Here is a 21907-nt window from a genome sequence, read left to right as displayed (position 1 = left end):
GAGCAGCTGACAAGGAAACATAAAAATGAACATGGACACAGATAACAACCAAAAGCTTTATTTAATTATATCCTGTAGATCCATATTTGTCTGCCTTAAATTTGCAACGTTAGATCAACAATAACTTTTAAAATATTCATTACTTGTTTATATACAGTTTAGGCATTCTAAATATTTAATTGAAGCTTGCCAGTTTTTTTCTTTTTTATATTAAGTTTAGGGGCCCAGATGGCTTGGCAGTGAAAAACCTCCCCGTTCTGGTCGATGTTAAACTCACAGCAGAGTAAATCGAGCTTTGCCAGGCATCCTTGCGTATCTGATTTTCAGTATTTGCAGATGGACAGTCATTTAGGGTTCAAATGTGTGTCCATATGAGTCATGAGAGACACTTGGCAGTTTATTTCTTGCCCTGGTTGAACAGTGGGGCATAACAGAGGGATTTAATGACTCCAACAGTGACGACAAGCAAAACAACTACTAAAGCACAGCTACTGCTTTCATTTAAAACTAAATAATTACTATTGAAAGCTAAAAATTGCAATTTTTAATATTTTGTCCTCACTTTAGACACCCCATGTGGTGTATGCTATATATAATGTCTCTATACATTATCACATTACCAAGGTCAGAAGTGCAATTGCTAAAAATCTCATCAGCCCTTCATCCATTTTAGTCGTCAAACCCAAGGTTAGGGTCAGCGGTCCTACTGGAGAACGAGATTTATTTAAGGCACTATTGATTCGTCACCAAGCTGTCATCGTGCTCTCGTTCTTGCGGTGCCACGTTCACAGTTTTGCTCTTACAGATTGTCAGTTCACCTGTTAATGGCACAGGTCAGGGGGCAGGGCACAGGGTGGGCCGCTGGCAGTGACATGGACGAGGAAGAAGATGACGGCTGACGTGTCTCGGATTCCCCCCTGGTGTATTTGGCTTATCTTCTGGTTATGTTTAATTTATTTTGGGATGACCTCTGAGGTGGTGAGCATATTTATGCCTGTTTCATGCTCGAGATTGACTGTTTTTGAATACTTCTCAAAATGGTTCTCAAAATTCAAATGCGATTTCTATCAATCCAATGAGGCTCGTTCCAGTTACATGTTGCTTAGGGAAACATTTCAGGGACATTTCAGGACTTATCTTTTGAGGTCTTTACCTTTTGTCATCCGGTCTGCCTTTTCCATCTCAGAGTGATGCTGTCATGACGCACACTTCCCATCATCTCTGACTACCCTGCCCACAATCCCCTGTAAATCGCGAAACTGCAGGCCAGCAGTTAGAAAGGTCACGGGGAGCCACAGCTGATCACTTTGTTGATTAGTTTTTTTTTTTTAACCTATATTGTTAAACCTTGATGTAAAGCTTATTCTGCTATATAGTGCATGTTGTATTGCTGAATTTATTTTTTGATCCTCTATAGGTGTTCCCTTTTAAAGCTGAAGTGATTGACAGTGCAAACTAGATAGAATGAAGGGTATACACAAAACAAACCTCACTGTGTAAAATGGCTACTTGACCTTAATGGATTTTTGACGTACCATAGTAATCAGAGTTACATGGAAAAGTACAGTTAAGGGAATTGCGCTGGGCCAAAGGTGCTTTATGTACTGAACTGAGATCCCTTTGGGCTTTATAGCCTCAAGCCATAGTGGAGTGTTTGTGGTCCAGGTTATGTGAAGGACAAAGGCTAAATCCAGTTGGCCTCAGATTTAAACCCGATAGACTGTGAGGAAAGCAGTAGTTGTAAGTCTGCGGGAAAGATGTGTACAGTTGTAAGCTCCTCAATGTTATTGCCAGTGTTTACAATTACCAGCTTGGGTTTACCGCTCTGACATCAGCAGCAGAGTGACAACAACCTCTACTGAAAACCATTTAATGACTCCATGACCTCAAATTGCTGAAAGCACCTGCTGTGTGACAGAAAGGAACGCATGGCCTTTCCTATTGCCTCCATTGTTCAGTGGCAGAAATGTGCACACACACACACACACACACACACACACACACACACACACACACACACACACACACACACACACACACACACACACACACACACACACACACACACACACACACACACACACACACACACACACACACACACACACACCAAAACTGCTTGAATATAGCATTGTACACAGGAAATTAGTGTAGGTTTGCAAATAGTCCTTTATTGTGAGATGAGAATCCTTGACTCTACATAATAAACTGAGCTAATTGGGAATTTGAGATGCTGCATTCAAGGGAATATCATGCCCTTCTCAGTTTGTCCTGTAAAAATATCCAGGTTAAAAACGAGAGACATGCCCTTTAAAGATCCTAAAGCATAGGTTATATATGGTGGTGTTCTTGAAATATCACAAAATTGACTTACTGACACAATCACAACAGTTATGATAAAAAATACAATACTATTTTTATCTTTCAATGGGTGTTTAACATATAATTTGTACTTATGCATTTCTAGATTCATTCAATTTAAACAATTGCTTATCTTTTAAAACAATAATCAATACGCTATACATTTCCAACACTGTTTTACCCTATTTCATATTGCCATTATATGTGTCCACACAAATGAGGTCTTCACTAAAAGCCTGGTGGAAACAGACTGTGAGCTAAAATTGACTCCCCTTGATTTGCATACTGTGTTATGCATGAGGACAAACTCTGGCTTGGATCCAAAACAAGAAGCGGGACCAATGACTGCTGATATGGTTTGGACCGTACTCACGCTTGTCTCAAAAGCTTCAGTGACGTCTTTGCTGTAATATTACCAAGCACCGAGAATATTGGGTTTAATCTTAGTATCTCTTCATCTTGGCTGAATAGGACATCTGGCCCTGTAACCATAATCAGCATGAGGAAATGGATGCTGCATCAAGACTATGCAATTTTCATTGGCGTAGAGCAGCAGTGTGGCATTTGTTCCTCGTGTGCTGTTTGGTTGTGTGTTCAAACAAAAGGGCAGTGCTGTTAGTACAAACTGACCTATGGATCCGTCGACCATGCTTATTATTTCCAGCAAACGGCTGCCTGGATACATGATATTAGCACCATCAGTTCATAGTGAAATATATTGCTTTGAAATTGAACTGCAATTCACAGTGCAAGTCATGGGCCCTTGCATGCTCATAGACATTTTGTTTAAGAATAGCCTTAATAAAAATTCTGCTGTCATTGCTGTAAATCTGTTGTCGCTAAAATGCAGCACAGACGCACTTTGCAGTGACTGAATCAAAGCCTGTCTTGCCGCCTGCAAACAGCCCTTTGGTGTGCGTACAGTATATGGCCATCAAATATTTAACATCCCATAGTGTAGTTGACGAGGATTTTTGCTGCAGAGGAAAGGTGAACAAACATGGCTTTTACTTCTGGACTGTTTGCCGGGGCGACTTTTGTGCTTTTCTCGCCACAAGTTAATAGTTCTCCCAAGCAGCAGGGTCACGCATACACACTTCTTTTGGTTCTACTCTCATATCTGCACTAATTCGCCATTGCTCGGGTTGAATGATCTGTGACAGCATGTTGAAAACAATCACTGATTGGCATTAGACTCTCACTCACAAACTATTAAACTGCGCAGACATAAGGCCAGAAATCTGTGATGTATTCATTAATGCTTAATTGATACAATTGTTCCTCATTAAATTAGTATCGGCTACACCAATGGCTCATATCCCATGGGAGAAATGGCCTCATTTGATCGATTTATGTAAGGTTGCAAATATTGCAGTGTTTTTTTGTTTTTTTTTTCCCCGAGCTGTGGATGTTGTCATGGCAATTATCTGCAACACTGTGTGGCAGGTTAATGTGGCCTCAGTGTCTGTTCGTCAGTGTCTGCTGTTTAAATAGACAAACATCCCAACAGGACTATTAATTAGGGAAGACCACAGCAATCTCTCTGTGCAGAAGGACGAGGATGTAACCGTAGGCTAGGTGTTTAATTTCATTCATCACGGCTTTTCATTCATCTATCAGCAATCTATCAATGGGTGAATATTGAAATGAAAATCCAAGAAAGCACTGAGAAATAAAGAGAAGATCTGTATTGTTTGGGTTTCCGGTGACTCTCCGAGCCCCTCGGATTATTGTGCCCTAACAAGTGGTTTTTATTTCAAAAGCCATGCTCACATGCAAACCATTAACAACCCTTGTTTTCCTTTGCCTCGCATCATCCCCCTCTGTAGCTGTCACTCAATCTCACATGACATCGGTGACTACTTTGGCTGCCTTTGTGTTCCATTAAAAATAGCTGCTGGATAACCCGAGCAACAGTCTAATTTTATTTCATTACATCAGCAACAGTTCTTTGTGTGAGAAAAAAAAAACCCATCTCGTTCCAGATCAATCCAGAACTGGCATGAAAACAGCGTCTCAGTGTTTTTAAATGAATATAATCTTGTTTCGTTACCGAGACTTTTTGTGTGTGAATGAAGCTATGAAAGTGAATATGTACCTGGGTGCACAATGTGTTTAAGAAAGAGCAATAAAGCCAATCCACTTCATGTGTCATTGACACTACATGGCCTCTAAAGTGTTCAATTCATTCCTTAATATGCAACAGTGAGGCGACTCTGGTGTGATTCTACAGCATTTTCTGGTACTGTGATCAACGCACTTTGGCTGGTTCTTCTTTTTCCTCCAAAAATATAAATGCCCGCAAGTAATTTGGTGAGTGAGGAATTTTCAATGACACACTTTTCCACTGCAAAACACCTTTTCTCACCTTGACCAACAGTCTTGGTCACGCTCGATGGCCGATACTGAACAACAAAACAAATCTTATAGTAGAGGTTTAGCCGACAAGGTACAGAAGCAGAAGTTATTTTGTACTCACAGTGGGAAAACCCTGAGTTTGAAGGTGATTGGGCCTTTCTGTGCTGAATGTATGTGTTCTTGTGCATGTGTGAGGTTTCTTTGGGTATTTTGGTTTACTTTCATAGTCTAATGTGTTTGAGATTATTAGTGACTACGTTTTCAGCAGGTATAGACTCCAGCAGCCCGTGACCCAGGGGTATAGAAGATAGAAGGATCCTATACGTTCTGTACATGTCTAGTCAACAGTTTATTTTGTAGTAAGCCTGCACATCTCCTCTTCTGCTATATTATTTATTCAAGAGCGATAACATTGGTCTCTTATCATAGTGATTGAAGCTAATTCACCAGAAATCTTGACCAAAACAGAAATGAATGTCTTTTGAAGCCTAAGTTTAGACGGCTTGCCAACCTTCACACAACACACAAACCCAATGGACCCCAAATTTTGCCTGATGTTAAGTTGTATTTTTTGGCTGAAGTCTGGAGTTTCTTTATTTTCAGAACAACATATTTGGATCCATACAGATTGAAGCCGGCTGGAAGCTTCCGATGAGAAAAGTTTGACATGTCTTTATATGAAGCCTTTCAGCCAATACACCTTATATACAGTATACAGTTTGTATTCATAATTGTAATTTGGATTAATTATATTTACATAAATTATGAAATAGGTTATAAAATGACAATATTCTCAATTATATATTTTTTTTATATATAAAGAATAAAGCTTGGTGATGAAGCAGATGGACTTTGCACAACTATTGCAAATGCCTAAAGTTGAATACGTGAATACAACAGTCACTGGATTTATTGATGCTCCATGCAGTCTTAAACAAAACACTGTGTCAAGACAATATTTTCTTTATTTAGTCAGGCTTGTCTGGAATCCTGGAATCCCCAAAGAGGTGTTGTCAATAAAACAACCAGTGCCTGAGATGTTTACCTGTTGCTAGTACAAGAGCCTGTAAATACCGGAGAGGGTGTAGATTACCGTTTACCACTTGTTGTGTGTGTGTGTGTGTTGTGGGGTGTCAGCGTATGGCAAGTGTGGGTGGTTTGATAACGCGGCTTAAAAGCAGCTGTCTTAAGCAGTTCCTGTGTAATTGTAATCCCTCTGATCAGACTCTCTGTAAACACCAGATAGTAAACCTAGCCTGGAGCTCGACTCAGTGTTGGACACACACATGCACACGTTTTCTCCTTTCTCTTCCATTTTCTCTGTACCTCCTGCTTCCATTTGTTCCAATGAGACCTGGATGTAGAGTTACATACACGTGTACACTCACATGCACACATGGAGACAAACACACACACACACACACACACACGTCAAAGCTTCGCAATTCTCTGGAGAGCTCTTTTATGCGAATTGTTTTTTAAACCACACGCACTTCATAAAATGATTGGCCTCTTGCAGCTCTTGTGTTTTTGATTGGTTACCATCTGCAGGATTTAACAGGATGACCCCCCTTGTCCATCTGAAAATTTGCACAGATGGTGCCCTTTGCCCTATTTATGCTCGTGACCAAGTGTGATTCTTGTAAAACCCTCACTCGGGATCAAAGTGAGGGAGGGAGAGAGGGAAAACTCTACTCCATGTATCATTTTTTAAATCCTTCAACTGCAGTGCCTGCATAAGACGGATGGAATGAACTCTTTTTGCTGCATTGCTCTCGGATGTCACTTTTTTTTTTTATCACATGTTGTGCCAGAAGCTCCTGTTGAAATACTCTGCTTCTTTCTCTTTTTATTATTGCTCTCTCTCTCTCTCTCTCCCTTGCTCTCTCCCTCTTGCCCTCCATGTGTGGCATTGAGTGATGGGAGGAAATGTTACCTAAACTTGCTTTGACTCTGTAAGGCATATATAAAAGATACACGACTACATGTCTGGATGGCCCAACTGCATAATTCATGCCTTGGTGAAGAGCTAAATCCCCCCCCCACACCCCTTTCGCTTCTCACTCTGCTCTACTCCCCAATTGTATAAAAGGTTTCATGTGGCCTTAAAAAAAAGATGGTAGGGTGGTATCATAATTCCAACCCTACTCCTATTTTGATAAACCAGAGTTTGAATGCTCGCTTTCTTTTCAGGATTGTTTCTGTACCTTTCATATTTCTAAATAATTCTAAGGAGAAACATAATTAGTAGAGCTGCAGCTATTGGCTGCTGAAAGATATAGAGAAATGTTCGGTTTGGACCCAGAAGTTGGTGGAGGAAAAAAACAAAACGACAACCTTATTGCACATGTGTTTGGAGCATTTGCTGTTGTGAATTAATGTTAAGCTTCTAAGACTGCCACTTGAAATAAGACTGATGCAGCTTACGTGTCTCACCGAAGGCTCACAGGACGTGGCAGGTTAAAAACGTACATATCCTGAGAATGTTGGAACTTCACAAAAATTCACATGAAACTCTCATCTCGGTGACTTGGTGGAAAAGCAGTGACATTTCGGATTTTTGTCCATCAGTGGCAACAAGCCATTTATAGTCACTTCCAGATACTTTGTGTTTATTCCCAAACATATCATGAACTCATCATTGTTCTGATACAAAAAAGAAAGACAGAAAGAAGTTGGAGGACATTTACAATGTGGTCATTAAGATGACAGAACAGTTTTTAAAGGCATCCAGTGGAAATATGAACCTATTTACACTTCTTTCTTTAAAAACTTGAAACTGTGATATAGATTATTATTCTGGTCAGTTTCACACTTTCCATAATATTTTTATTACATATGAAATCATGTACTCTTTATGACTCACTCTGAAAAGTGAAAAAATATAAAAATGCAGGTTTCAATAAAGAGGTATATGCAAAACTAATCTTTTGAACATGATTGTCATAGTTGATTTTAAGTTTTGGGATTTGATGATGTGAATTCTGGATTAAAAGCTTTGGCGACACATATTTTGTATATTTATATGTATTGTAAATGTTCCCAATATGAAGCCTGACTAGAAATAATCCTCACAAGTGTCCTTTTTTCTCCAAGTAGAAACTGATTTCCAAATAGTTCTTCAGAATATTGGATGTATGCAGGCTTGCATAGTTTCCAGAAGACCCACAGTCTCTTGTGCAGACGAGTTCCCAAGATGTTGTATCGTTCCTTCATCATGTTTTTTTTTAAGTGTTCTTTTGGTCTTTCTTCCTCTGTTTGCCTCCTTCTCTACACCATCAGCTCTCTCCTTCATGGACACTCTTCCGTCTGTCACCAGACTACATAACATCCAGCAGTTTCTCTTTTTGTTTGTTTGTTCGTGACTTCTCTATGCGTCTGTCCATCGTTCTATAATTTTTAATGCTGCCATTGTAGCTCGGCCTGGCTCGTAAAAGAGATCATTTGATTTCAAGCAGCTGTCTGGTAAAATAAAGAACACAAAATAAAAGTGGCTCGCACAAACGGCAGCATGCACAGTGATATTTGTAATACAGCATGTATTCACTCTCATTAACTCTATTCTGAAGGGGGAAAAAGAAAAGAAAAAAGCATGAAAATGCAGCTGACCAGAGACCATGACCTCACCGTCACACAGCGGGGCAGCTCAGCTATTGTGGTCATTGCTGTCGTGTCATGACGTGGGTGTTACGTGCTGCTGCTCCGATTTGATTTCCTCAAAGTGACAGAGCTCACAGAACAAGTTGTTGTTTTCATGGTTCTGGCAGGCTGACTTCAGAGGTTGTGTAGCATTTGGACAGGATGACAAAGAGGGACAGTCACTTTTTTGGGGACTTTTTTCCGTTCGGTACTGAAAGATTCATGCCGACAAAAGCACTTAAAAAAAAAACCACGAGCGTTAGAAAATTAGCAAAACCTTTAGTATCTGATGAATTCAGACAGGCAGAGCATTTTAGGAAAATAACAGAAGCGTCCCTGTTTTGAACTTTAAGTCTAACAAGGCTTCAGCATTGATCTCAGTAACCAAAACCCCCAATGGGTGGCTGAACTGTACTCTATATATATGCACACATATTTTGGCATTATCATGGCTGTTGACTGTTTGGCCACTGTGGCTTTGTGCGTTTGGGACAGTGTGTGCAACACATGATAGGTTAACAGCTGGGCGGACTTGGCTAATGTAGTTGGAAATGCTGAGGCTGGGGAACAGCTGCAGGCGAACAGGATCAGTCGATCGTCACATGACTACTGAGGGAAAATATCATTCAATTCATATCCTAAATGGCGTGCTACGACCAGAGGTTGATGGATTTATTGCACAAAGGGAGTCCAATGAACCGTGTCATGATTTTGAAGCACCTTTTTGAAATCTATATATATATATATATATATAAAAAATCAAAACAAATGATTGCATAATGTTGTCAAGCATCAATTATATTCGTTATGTCAGGATCAGTTTAACAGCATTCTGGTCGTTTTTTTCCCTTGAATTAAGTACATTTGTAAAGTTATTTCTATGAAAACAGAAGCATAAATGAGGTCTCTTGTCACTGAAGTCAGAGAACTACCATCTCAAACAATGCCTGCTGTTCTGGAATAACCTCATTTGTTATAGTTCAGCTCTTCAGGGTTCAGGCAGAGAGACACAACTTGGTCCTTTAAAAAAAAAAAAAAATCTTTTTATTTTTCAAAAACAGTCTCATGCTTCCCTTCCTCTCACACAGTAACAAACGCCTGGGCGTTTTCCCAACCGGACACAAGTGAAACGAGCATAGATTTGTGTCTCTTTCTAATGCATCATCAGGAAACTGAGCCATCAAGCACTAATCCCATATATTTGATGATTCAGATAGCGTTGGTGTTAGCTGTTCCTAAATCTCTTCTCTCTGAATGCCTGGATTTGGATCCTTTATGTAATCCTACATCAAGGCCTAGTAGGGACCCCTCAGTCAACTGCAATTGACAGTTTTTGTCATCCCTCAATAGGTAAACCATAATACATGTTCTTTTTTTGTTTTGTTAGTATTTTGTATTTCCTTTTTTTTTTCTAAATTTGATTTTCATATAATGGAAGGAACAATTGTTCCACACTCAATTTTAGTCTCACTTTATGCTTTGTCCTCTATGTGCTTATCTTCTTCTGGAGATTTAGACCCAAATCTATTTGGCCTCGACACTGTTATGACTTTACTGAAGAATTTACTAAGAATTTACAACCGATGTTTGGATCCTACAGCCATTATTAATAGAACTTTTAAGTGTGATGAGAGTCCGTGCCAAAATAAAATGTTCTACTTGTTGTAAAATAAAGAAGGTGTTACTTGACTTCACTCTTGATGTGAGAGTTTCCAGCTCTCCTTTACTCAGATTTAAAAATCCATTTAATAATGTAATCCAAATATGATATGATTAAATACACTTAGAACGTGTGTATTTACATTTTTTGCATAAATAGTTTTGAATAATACATTTTTTACAATGTGTGAGTTGTAGTTTTCGTGACTAAAGTCCTAATTGTGCTTGATTTGAAACTAAATAAATGCAAAATCAACATGGAAAAAAACCAGGGGATTGAATCAAAATTACTCTTCTTTTAGAGAATGTTTCTCATCACGTTCAATTAGAAGTAAGGCTACTCATTAATTCCTTTTCAAACATGAAAAAGGTTTAACAGTGCCTTAGAAAACGAGAAAGAGGAGCCTCTGTTGATATGTCTGTCTTGCTTGGGAGTTTACATCCAACTCTTTCTCCATCCTCTTCCCGAGCCTGTTTTTCCTGTGAAATACTGATGTGTTCCTGTTGACTGTTTGCTACATGCCTTTAGTGAATTTCTGTCGTACTGAGGCTCACTAATGGCTTTTTAAGGTCACCTCCTTTTGTATACTCCACCTTCTACTCCGGTTCTTCAAAACTGAGCACATGCCTTCATTCCTCCCCTCATCTGTTCCTCCTTTTTCCTCCTCGCTCCTCGCACCTGTCGAGAGAAAATTTTGAGGCATAAAATGAGCATTTCTAAACTAAAATGTGAGCAGATTTGCCCGTCCGGGTTCTGATGAATAGAGAGGGCAAAGCGAGCCTGATTTGCCAGTGACTGTGTTGGCAGAGAGGTTACGTAGGATCAAGAAATTTATTTTGGTAAAGTAATTAATGAAGAGGTTTGTCACAGCCTGTGCAAGCTCAGTGCTGATGTGATTATATGCTACTCATATCCAATTACATAACAAATGTAACCACCTATTAGAATTAGGGTCTGATCTTTTAGATGTTGTGAATAAGAAAATAGGCACAAACTTGATATTGTGTGTTATTCAAACTAACACAGAGCATTGAAGATGGAACCTGATGCACAAAATAACCCGATGTCCTTTCGATTTAGAGCATTTGCCTTCATGAATATAGAATATCAGGGGTGTCTACCAGATCATGCAAAATAATAGGTGTATGCTAATGGTTTCATTTACAACATATAATGAGATTTTGATGTTTTTGTTAACATTTATCTTCTTCATCATTGGATCTGGTTTTTTTTGTCTGTTTTAAAAGCATTCCACATGGAGGTGCGAATCTGCCAGTCTTTAGTTGAGATGCTGCTCTCATTATGGTGAGAGGCATTTCCGACAACCTTTGTTTGTGGACAATACAGAAAATGTAATAATGAATAAGATGCGAGATATTTTCTGTGTTGTATACCTTTTAGTGCAGGCTTTCTGAATATTTTCTGTTGAATTTATTCTTTACTTTTTTTGTATTTAGCCCAGATCAACTTTTATTTGCTGCAATGCTCCAGTAGGCTCGATAACTTCAACATTTCCAACCGCGTGGTGTTACATTTCATTTTGTGCTTTTTGTCATATTGACTAAAACATAAATCAAAAACTCTTTAAACCTTACGCTTTCCAGCAGATCATTCTAGTGTAAACAAGATCTAATGCAGGCAGAACCCTCATATAAACCTTTCTTTTTGTACGTGATGTCACTAACGGTGGTGTTTTTAGTTGATCACCCTGCAAACTGAAAGTGCAACCCATCTGCATAGAAATCATTGTAAAGAGGTAGAAATAGATTATTCACATTTTCAGTTTCTAACAGCAAAGAATTTAGTAAGCACGAGACCCCACATTGACTCATAGCAGTAGATGGAAGCAGAATGTGTGTGTCCAACGTAAAAGAACAGAGGTTTACGATGGCCATAGCAGCAGAAAGCAACTATACGGGGTCTCATTATATAATTATTCCGACAAGGAAAGAGTGCACATTGAAACGGTTGAGACGAGTGATTAAACAATATCTGATGACAGATCCTGATGCCAGTCCACAGCTTATAAACTGCCAAATGATTGGTTTCTTATCGGCTTGGATTTATTGGATTCTGTAGATTTATATCCGTTGTGCTGCAGACCGGTAATGCTGGTCCTCCTGATCAAGCAGCACGAACCTACCGTCTCTCTCTCTCTCTCTCTCTCGCTCTGGGCTGCAGGCTTCACACTGAGATTGCCTCCTGTTATGCAACGAGCCAGACGACAGTGTTCTGTTGGCAGCAAACCTTGCGTACTTGTGTGTGTGTGTGTGTGTGTGTTTGTTGGGCCTGGAAGGCCACTGTAGCCACCAAACCAATGAAGGACACATTTCTGACATTTGCAACCTTCAGCGTGCTTTACATGATGCTGGAGTGAAGGTTATTTCTTTCTTGTTCTCTCTTTGTTGACTAAGATAGGATATTGTAAGTGTATTTTATTTGTGTAGGTCGTGGCCAAAAGTGATCGTATATAGCTTAGACACAATCTCGTTTCTTATACTGAACTCTTTATAAAAAGGAGTTTTTTTAGTGACTACAATCTATATTGTTTTTTTTTTTTTCCCCATGTTAAGTGTTGCTTGCGGTGAGGCACAGTGATTCAGCTGCTACAGATTTCACCTTCAATTAACTGAGCATATGATTTGAGAGCAGATGTTTGGATTTGTTTCTTCAGGGCTTGTTGCAACTTCTTTATTGTTTTACTTCTTGTTTATTCACACGTTATATTGAGTCAGGTTCAGTGAGTACACTTTTTGAATTATTAAAATGATTAAACTAGTAATTATAACCATCTCTTTGCCAAGTATTGAACTCAACACTGTTCTGCACAGTCTGCAGACACCCATATTGCTGATGTATTGCATTGTTCCTGTTCATATGAACTAAGTTATCTTATAATTAAACTGCTTTGACACATTTGTATGAATTTGAATTTGGAAAAAGGGGTTCTCAGACATTTCTTAAAGGCAATCTGCAGGGACACCAAAGGTTTGGAAGGACTGTTCTACTTAACGGTTTTATAATTGAGACATTGTACAGCTTATCATGATTTTATGTGAAACCTACGGAACTGATTAATAAAGCCACACAAAGTCATTCTGAACTGATTATAATAAATGCATGATGATTTCCATTTGCACTGTGTGTGACTGTGTCAGTGTGGAGTTAAATCTTTGCAAATCCAAAGATGTTGAGTTCAATATTATTCCATAGAGGTGGTCGTTGCTGTGCTAATCGTCTTGAGCATAAAAGAAGACACGTTTACTTTTCAAATCCTTGACTGATGATGAGCCTCGCATCATGAAAACGTGCTTCCAAATACCTGCAACCACAGCATGATGGACAAGCACCACGCTATCCAGACTTTGTAACCCCATCGTGTGACATTCAATGTCGAGCAGAGTCGACATGAATGGAGCCTGAATCATGTGTGACTTTCGGAGCGGATTTGAGGTATGATATAGCGTAAGCTACTTGGTGTCACTTGATGCTCAGACTTTAGTGATCCTATTACACTTGAACCTCCCCCCACACGGCGTCAGTCTTCCTGAAGTCATAGGCCAAAAGATCGACAGGCAGAGGTATATGCTCCACAATCCTATTTGCTCTTGTCAGCTCCTAATTACATTGGAAAAAAAAGATCCTTTGCATTAATCTTCCTGAGCAGGGGTGTGTGTTTGATCCCAGTCTGTTGACACAGTATTCATGAACATGATGGTGATGGAGTGTGAGAATATGTTAGTCTAATTCCTATGCCAATGCGTGTTTGCGTGCTCACTTGCCCTTTTTCGTCATTTAAGATTCTCAGCATTAAATTCTCTATGCAGCAACAATGAAAGGGGAAAAGATAATACAAACGTGGAAGTGGGTGCGTGTGTGTGTGTGTCATCTTGAAATTCAGTCTTTGTGGAGCCCATAAACTTGGATCATCATTGGAGTATGCCTTGGACCCTGCAAGAGTTAAGAGTTTTAGAAATAATCAGTTGGGATCGGCTCCAGCGGTCTGATAGAAGGTGGACGGATGGATGATTACAATTAGTTCTCACCAGAGGTAAAGACCTTCAATGATGATTGTTAATGTTAGAATAGAAACAGTTGCTAATGAAGACATTTTGTCAATGAGAAGGCGCCCAAAATTTACATTAAAATAATGTCTCCATATTGATTTTTCCTCAGCTTGGCTTATTTTCAAATTGGCTGATGATGAATACCAGGACTTTAAAGCTCCATTATAAACTAATGCAAAAAACTTTTTTTTTTCAAGGGGAAAAAGTGAAACAAAAGCAGATTTTTATAAATATTGCCCAATAAACAGCCATTTCCAATTTGTAAGGAAAACACAAGAGTGAAATAGCAGTGGAAGAAACAATAATTCAAAGTTTTACATAATGTTTTAAATAAAGTGGTATTCTCCACAGATGTCTTGTAAGATAAGAATTGGTTTTCACATTGTTTGGAAACATACTTTTATGCAGCTCGTCTTACAAACTGGAAGTCCTCAGCAAATTAATTAAATGGAAATATTGATACCTGTGTTAAAAAAAAAGACTTTGATGAAAGTAAAAGTGGAGATAATCTTGAAAGAAGACATTCTGAAATGGCTCTAAATTCAAATGTGACTTGTAAACAGTATTTTGTTTTATAAACTATGCCTTTCTTAACTCATCTTTAACATTTTCAGAGATGCTGCAGACAGTCATAACTATTTTTATAGAGATACCAAGTTTGCCAGTGTGGATGCAGCTGCTCAATCATTAGCGATGACACAGATCATTACGCAATTTTAAACTAAATTACTTCTCATTAGGAAAATCAAGTAATATCCTGGTGGGACATTACATGAGGCAATTTGGTCTTGATTTTCTGAGATCCTGTATAAAGCCTGCTGGATTGCATGCTTTCTTGCATGAGTCATGCCTCTTGTCACTATAACAACAGCATTTCTGGTAACCAATTTGCTCTTTTTCAAACCTGTTATGGTTAAATAGCAAGCGTTTTCCTATTCAAAACATTGCAAGTCGTAAATTATTATCCTCCCAGTATTTTTCGCAATCTGTTCAACAAACCAGATATTCCACATTCATGAAGATAACCTCCTGCAGGCATTGTGTGAGTTATTTTGTGCGTCTGACAGATGTGAGCCTCTCATTAGATCAGCTTTCACATGCGCTTACACGCAATATCACGTTTGAGCTCATTTTTATAGACCAGGAAATACAACTGAAGCATTTATTCCGGAATTACTTTTTACTTTTGAAACCGAATTCATCCTCTGCTGCAGCTTTAGTATCACAAACTGTTACCATGAGCTGCTTTGATTCTCTCAATGTAAATCTTGATTGATGTCATAAATAGGTACGATAGGTACTTCGATTAAAGAAATTCAGAGTCTAAAGCCACTCTTTTCACCTCGGTGGTAAAATGATGCAACATTTTCACAGCTCATTTCCTAAAGAGCAAGAAGAAAATATAATCACATCACTTTAATGAGTGTTTTTATTCTACTCAGATATGATGGTATAGAACTTGTGGTGAATATAATCTCTCCTACTTTAACAGGAGAAAGCAACAGTTATTTCTTAGAAACACAGATGGAACATGAAGCCAGTGTCACTATTCATTTGTAAAACAACTGTGCAGTTTTATGTCGATGTTTGTTCTTCATGCTGAAAGTATTATTAGGATTATAACATGCAAATACCATCCCTGACCTGTCCACCTCCCCACACAGACCTTCTAGTAACAGATGGCGTACAACATATATCTCTGACTCGTCATGAGGACTCGCATGAATGTGACTGTCAACTTCTCATCCTGAAGTCAATGTCAGAATGTGGAAAATGAGGTTCTCTTTAAGGCCTTTTTTTTTTTTTTTAAATGCCGAATCAATACTTTTTCATACGAGTGTGTCTATCGCTGAACCTTCACCAACAGTTTGAAACCATTTATCTCTGTAGACGGGCCACATTGGCAGCCAAAATGTATTCCTCTCCCTCAGCCCCACCTGCTTATCTCCTTGTTCAGCACACATACACGCATGCATGCACACAAAAACAAAGCCACCCATACCTGATGATGCGACAAATGAAGAAAATAGAATAGAAGCAACATAATTCAGTGTCAATTAATGCCAATCTTTCCATCCATTATAAAGTCTACACGTGTCTCACAGATCAAACTCAAACACAAGTACATATTACCCAACATCTGAAAAGTTTAAACATGACAAACTAACTTTATTTTGCAATAACATCTAAGTTCAGTGAATCTCCACCTCTTTTCATTGTGATGAGATCCACGGGAGTAGGAAAGAAGAGGAGGATGCAGCCAAAAAAATGTTGTATGGTGCCATGAAGTTAATTGTCATTGACAATATTAATAATAAAGGTGTACAGAGTAAGGAAAGTGCCAACAAAAATTAAGCATGCACATCTTTTCTTTGCTGTTTTATCTCTATGTTAATTGGCGTTGCTATGGTTAGCTAAAAATGAATCTGATGATTACAAAACGTTGCTATATTATCCCCAGTGTCATCACACCATACAGCCCCTGGTTATGATGAAAATGTGCAACAAAGAAGAACAAGTAGGGAAAAAAAGAGGCGGAGAAAGAAGACTGACAAACAATGAGATCAGAGGGATGAAAGAGCATGAATAAAAATGCAAGCTCATTCTGCGTTTCAAAGAAAACCTCAAGTTCAACCCGACTTACTTTCCCCGCTTGCCTGCAAGGTGACTTACAACCAAAATAAAACTATTCTTTCTTGAGATGGAGCCACACCGAAGTAAAGGCATCCCAGAAGACAATGTGCTAGATTTTGCTCCTTGTAAAAGCGCATTGAGGCCAGGCTATTTTCGAAGCAGAAAACCTCTGGCAACAGACCTGTCTGTGCTTAATTTTGATTCTAATTTAGTGAGTGTGCTATTCGTCAAGCCCGCGACCAACGTGCTCCACCTCACTGATGGATATGAGCCATGACTCGAGCGAAGTGTGCAAATTGCAGCTCATATATGAAAGTGAGGTTCATTTTTTTTCTTCTGAGCCTGACTGTGCTTCAGTTGATTACACACGTCCTTGAACCCCATGTGAACACGATGTAGGGGGCATCTGTGAGCACTGATGATGCTCCCGCTTATCACGCCCGCTCTTCTGTCGCAACGCATTATCCAGGCTCACGATCTCACTTGATTCATACTACGCATGGTAAATACTATTCAAACAGAGAGCAGAACTCGTCCATAAAATCTCTACATATCCTGTATGGTATCTTAAATAGATGAGCAACTAACCACAACAAGATACCCCCCACTGCCACCCCATCTATTTTATTTCATCCCATTTCTTCTCACCGCGAGATTTATTCCTGTCAGAGAGGCAAGGACATCTATTGCATGCTGCTGAAGGTCCAATTTGGTATCAGCACTGCCTATAGATCACGGGCTATCATGAACCGGCGTGACAGCTCACTCTGAGTGGCTGGCCTGCTAGAGAGTGAGGTCTGAGGCCCTGCTGCATCATCCATCACGCTTCCTTCAGTACCAATATGCACTCTTCATCAAGGCCGGGGCAAGGATGAACGTTGTAAAAGATGGTGCCCGCCCTCTCCCCTCTTGTCACTCCCGCGGCCCATCTGTCACTTATTTTTTTATGACATCTGATGAGCCGACAGTTAGGTCATTAATATATGGCGGCTGGAGTTAGAAGTTTGTTGAAGTTGTCCTTAGCCTGCGCTCACTGTGTCACATACTGAAGTCTTTACATCAGTGAGGAATACAACCTCAGAAGAAAATACACTACTGTTACTCTATAATTTGACGAGTGGGTGTGAATCTGTGCACATGTACTGCTGGGGCAAGTCTTTAAGTCTGTTTTGTGAAAAGAAATACAAACCAAAACATCACTCCCTTGAGGACTGTGTGGATGTTGAAATGTATTTAGTTCAAGGCGGCATGGCATACTGTAAAATCGCAGCAGGTCTGTGTCTCAAGAGCAGGAAATGGGATATTATCCCGAGAAGGAATATTAAACTCTGCCTGTCACCCGAACAACAATACAAGTTTTATCATTGCAGTTTTCTTGGGGATTGACTTTGATTGATCGTGTGTGTGTGTGTGTGTGTGTGTGTGTGTGTGTGTGTGTGTGTGTGTGTGTGTGTGTGTGTGTGTGTGTGTGTGTGTGTGTGTGTGTGTGTGTGTGTGTGTGTGTGTGTGTGTGTGTGTGTGCGTACTCCAGACAGATGGAGGGTGTTTGGGAGTTTACGCTCAAATAGTGTCTCCATATTGATTTTTCTCAACTTGGCATATTTTCAAACTGGCTGATGAATACCAGGAATTTAAAGCTCCTTTATAAACCAATGCAAAAAAAAAAAAAAAAATCGTTTAAGAGGAAAAAGTGAAATATTTGTTAAATAACCAGCGATTTTTCAATGTAGTTGTTCACTTGAGTAAAAACAACTTGTAAGGAAAACATAAGAGCCAAATAGCAGTGGAAGAAGCAATTATTTCACTTTATGATAGTTTTAAAAGACAAAATTGTATTCTCAACAGATGTCTTAAATGATAAGAATTTAGTTACAATCTAACCTGTGACATTGTTCTGAAACATACTTTTATTGTCAGTCTATCGGGTTGAAAGTCCTCGTGAACAGATACAGTACATGTGTTAAAGACGAGGAGTTCAAAGGTAAATCATAAAAATACTCTTTTATTGATACACCATACCGTTCTTAAAACTGCTCAGAGATGCTGGTGTTGTCATATGTAGGTGCATGAGCACATGTGCACACGTTCGTTATAACTCTTTATAACTGTCGACTCTCTACTCGTTATAACTCTAAGATCTGAAATTTAAACAGACTGCTTGTATTGTCAATATATGTTTTAATATTTGAGTCGCAAAAAAAGTGTCTGTGGGTTTATTGATCTATTGAAAGACACTCTTGACACTTTGTGTAAAAAAAATAACAAAAACAAAAAAGTGGTAGTCAGTACGTGGTGGCTGTCTATAAATCAGTTATTTTAGTTTATATTATATGCCGTGCTCCTCTGGGAACTGAGACTCCACTGTAATCCATTCTCGTTTTCACAATCTCAATGGGCAAATGAGAATTTGAGGGAATAAAAGTGACTCCATGTTACTAGTGAAACCATTAGTCATGGTTTCACTCGTAACGTCATGTGTCGCGATGACTTCATCCCCACTGAAAATCAAAAACATTTGTTTTCACACATCATAAAAGAAAGATGAAATAAGATGATAGAGATCTCTAATTAATAGCCTACTATACAGTCATTTTCATTCAGTAATAAAGATTTCGAAGAGAGACTTGGCACTCGAATCCATTAAGAAGAGAAGATGCAGTTTATTTGGAGTGATTTACTTGTAGCTAATCCATCAACAGTGAGAAAATAGGTCAATGATCGAAGCCAAGTAGGGATTGTGCCCAGAAGAGGACAGATGCATTACATCCAACATATACAGACAGAAACACAGGGATTTTCACAGGATACCACAATTCCTACAGACACATGCAGAGTGATGTATGTAAAGCTCTTCTTTATGCCACTTACAGTACGCATGACTTTGTAGTGAATGGAGATACCGCGGTGTGACTTGAAGGTCTGTGCATGCCTTTGCATCTGCTTGCCGACACATGCAGTTAACCGGGGGTGTTCATCATGGGGGGGGGGCATAATCACCACCTGACTTAAGCTTCTGTGATGCTAAGTTAGAATAGAGCTGCAGATTGCACGTTTGCCTGGCAATCCCACAATTTACCAGCCCTACAATCACCTCATTACAATGCAGCAGCTCCTGATCCAGTGCTATCCTAACACTTGCCATAACATGTTTTTATACAATGAATTGTGCTTTTCCTCCTTTTATCGTTTCCTTTTGTTATGTCAATGCTTTTCCTTTACAGTGACCAAGAATATATATTTCCTGGAGCCCTGGAAGATGTTAATTTAGTTGTTTTTATTTATGTTTTTGGATGTTGGTGTTCTTGATCTATGCCTGTTCATTTGTTTTATTATTCGTTTTGGCCATCTTGTGTTCTCCCTCTCTTCTCACTGTGTGACACACTATAGTTATTTAACGCTATTGCTGTTGCTAATGTTTGATGTCTTTTTATTTGCCCTGTGTTTCTGCCTCCTGATTTTACTGTTGTTGTTTTCTTTCATTTCCGTGTGGTGAGCTTTCTAACCCCAGTTCATTCTGTTATGGCACCACCGCAGTCCAGGATGACGCTGCCCCAGGTACCCAGGAGTACATTATGTTACGGCAGGACTCCATCCACTCTGCGGATATAAGGAGTAAAGGGTCCCCATTTCGTGCTAAGTGTCACGAAATCTTCTGCTGCCCACTGAAGCAAGCCGTCCACAAAGAGAGCGCAGAGCCCGAAGGTTTGTTAGCACCCCTTACTTGTTTTGATTTGCTGATGCTCTTCATCTCCCCTGCCCACTCTCGTCTTGTTTTCCCACCCTCTCTTATATTCTGTGTGAACTGATAGTCACCCCCCTCCCAAACTAAGTTCTCTTTCATTCCTGTCCCATTTTTTTTTTTTTTTTTTTTTGAGAGCATCTGGTACATTTCTGCCCCTTTCTAGCATGTCGATGCACGGGACGTGTGGGCGAAAAGTGTGACTGCTTGTCTGTGTTTGAGCATATAGTCTCCAATTATATTCGTTTCTGTAGAATGGCGTCTCTTCCTGGACGTTGTCCAGTGTGATGAATGTGTGTATGACTGCGTAGCCCTTTACGTTGGACTGAGGAGCATAGCATCTGTAGCTCCAGCCCGCCCCTCCCTGTGCCAAACCATTAACTCGGTCATTGCTACCCGGAGGCCCTTGCACAGACCAAAACAAAGTGCAGAAAGAAAAGGAGTTATAGATGGAGGCAGCTGCTACCCTAATGAGTTCAATGACTTGCCAATTTCAGCATGTGCTTTCACTTGAACTGGCCTTATAAAGCAAAAAAGGTGACACTCTTTTATCTTCCTGTCCGGTAAGAATATGTTTTATATTCATGACTATAGAGTGATTTACTCAGCGACAGACTGCAAGTCAGCAAGCCCTCCCTTCTTCCCTCTCCTTGTCCCTGTGCTTCCTGTGCGGCTCTACGGGCTTGGTGGCTGCAGTCTTCCCACTCGTTGCCCCCTTTCCTCTCACCCTGTCCAATACATTATTTCCCCCTCCACCCCCACCCCACCCCTTATCCCTCGTACCTGCTTCAGTGCTTGCAGAGCAGCATGATGATGATATGACTGCACACAGTATATATCGTGGGCTTTCAGTTTTCCTGTACAGTTAAGGACATTATTACAAAATGAAAAGAACCCCCTTGTGCTCCAAGCATGCTGCCATGCCCCCTCTTCTTCCTCTCAAGCCTTTTGACGACATCATTTATCATCTTTACTCGAGTAGAGTGCTAAGATTTTAGAAATTGCTTTTCCTTTCAGACTTCCCAATAGGTAAGAGATCACTATTACTATGTTTTATTTTGCAATGTACTGGTCTTTCTGCTCTTGTATATAAAACTGGGTCATGTTTGGCACAGTTTTTCAGCGCTTAGATGCCAGTTAACCTGTTGAAAGCCTGTCTGTTTTCCCCACTGAAGGATACAAGCACATGTACTTACCCTTGTGTGAGAAAAGAGAGGAGACACGGAGATTAAAAAAAAAAGTGGTATAGTCGCAGAGGTCTGACGCTAGTAGTACAGATGTATTATTCAGTTTGTCTGCAGCTCTAGTTGGACGTGACTGAATTTACAAAGGATGGTGAGGAGACTACAGCTCTTACGTAAGCTCTTCATGAGGACGTCATTAATGCTGATGCGTGATGCAGATGGAAACTGTGTTAAATGGTGTGTAGAGAAGGCAATGCAGAGTCTG

At 39.6% G+C, this 21907-nt stretch overlaps 1 protein-coding gene across 1 annotated transcript in view; it reads left to right on the top strand.

Moving 5' to 3' along the window:
• Nucleotides 1-21907, top strand: part of fgf13a (fibroblast growth factor 13a) — a 91463-nt gene that overhangs the window by 21095 nt on the left and 48461 nt on the right. Inside the window, exon 3 of the mRNA XM_080502558.1 lies at nt 20254-20421. Within this exon, the coding sequence (XP_080358684.1) occupies nt 20254-20421 (168 nt within the window). The remainder of the gene's footprint in view (nt 1-20253; nt 20422-21907) is intronic.

Source organism: Blennius ocellaris (assembly GCF_963422515.1).
Source record: "Blennius ocellaris genome assembly, chromosome: 9".
Lineage (NCBI taxonomy): Eukaryota > Metazoa > Chordata > Actinopteri > Blenniiformes > Blenniidae > Blennius > Blennius ocellaris.
The sequence above is the reverse complement of the archived record's forward strand: the minus strand, read 5'-3'. Positions and strand labels throughout refer to the sequence as shown.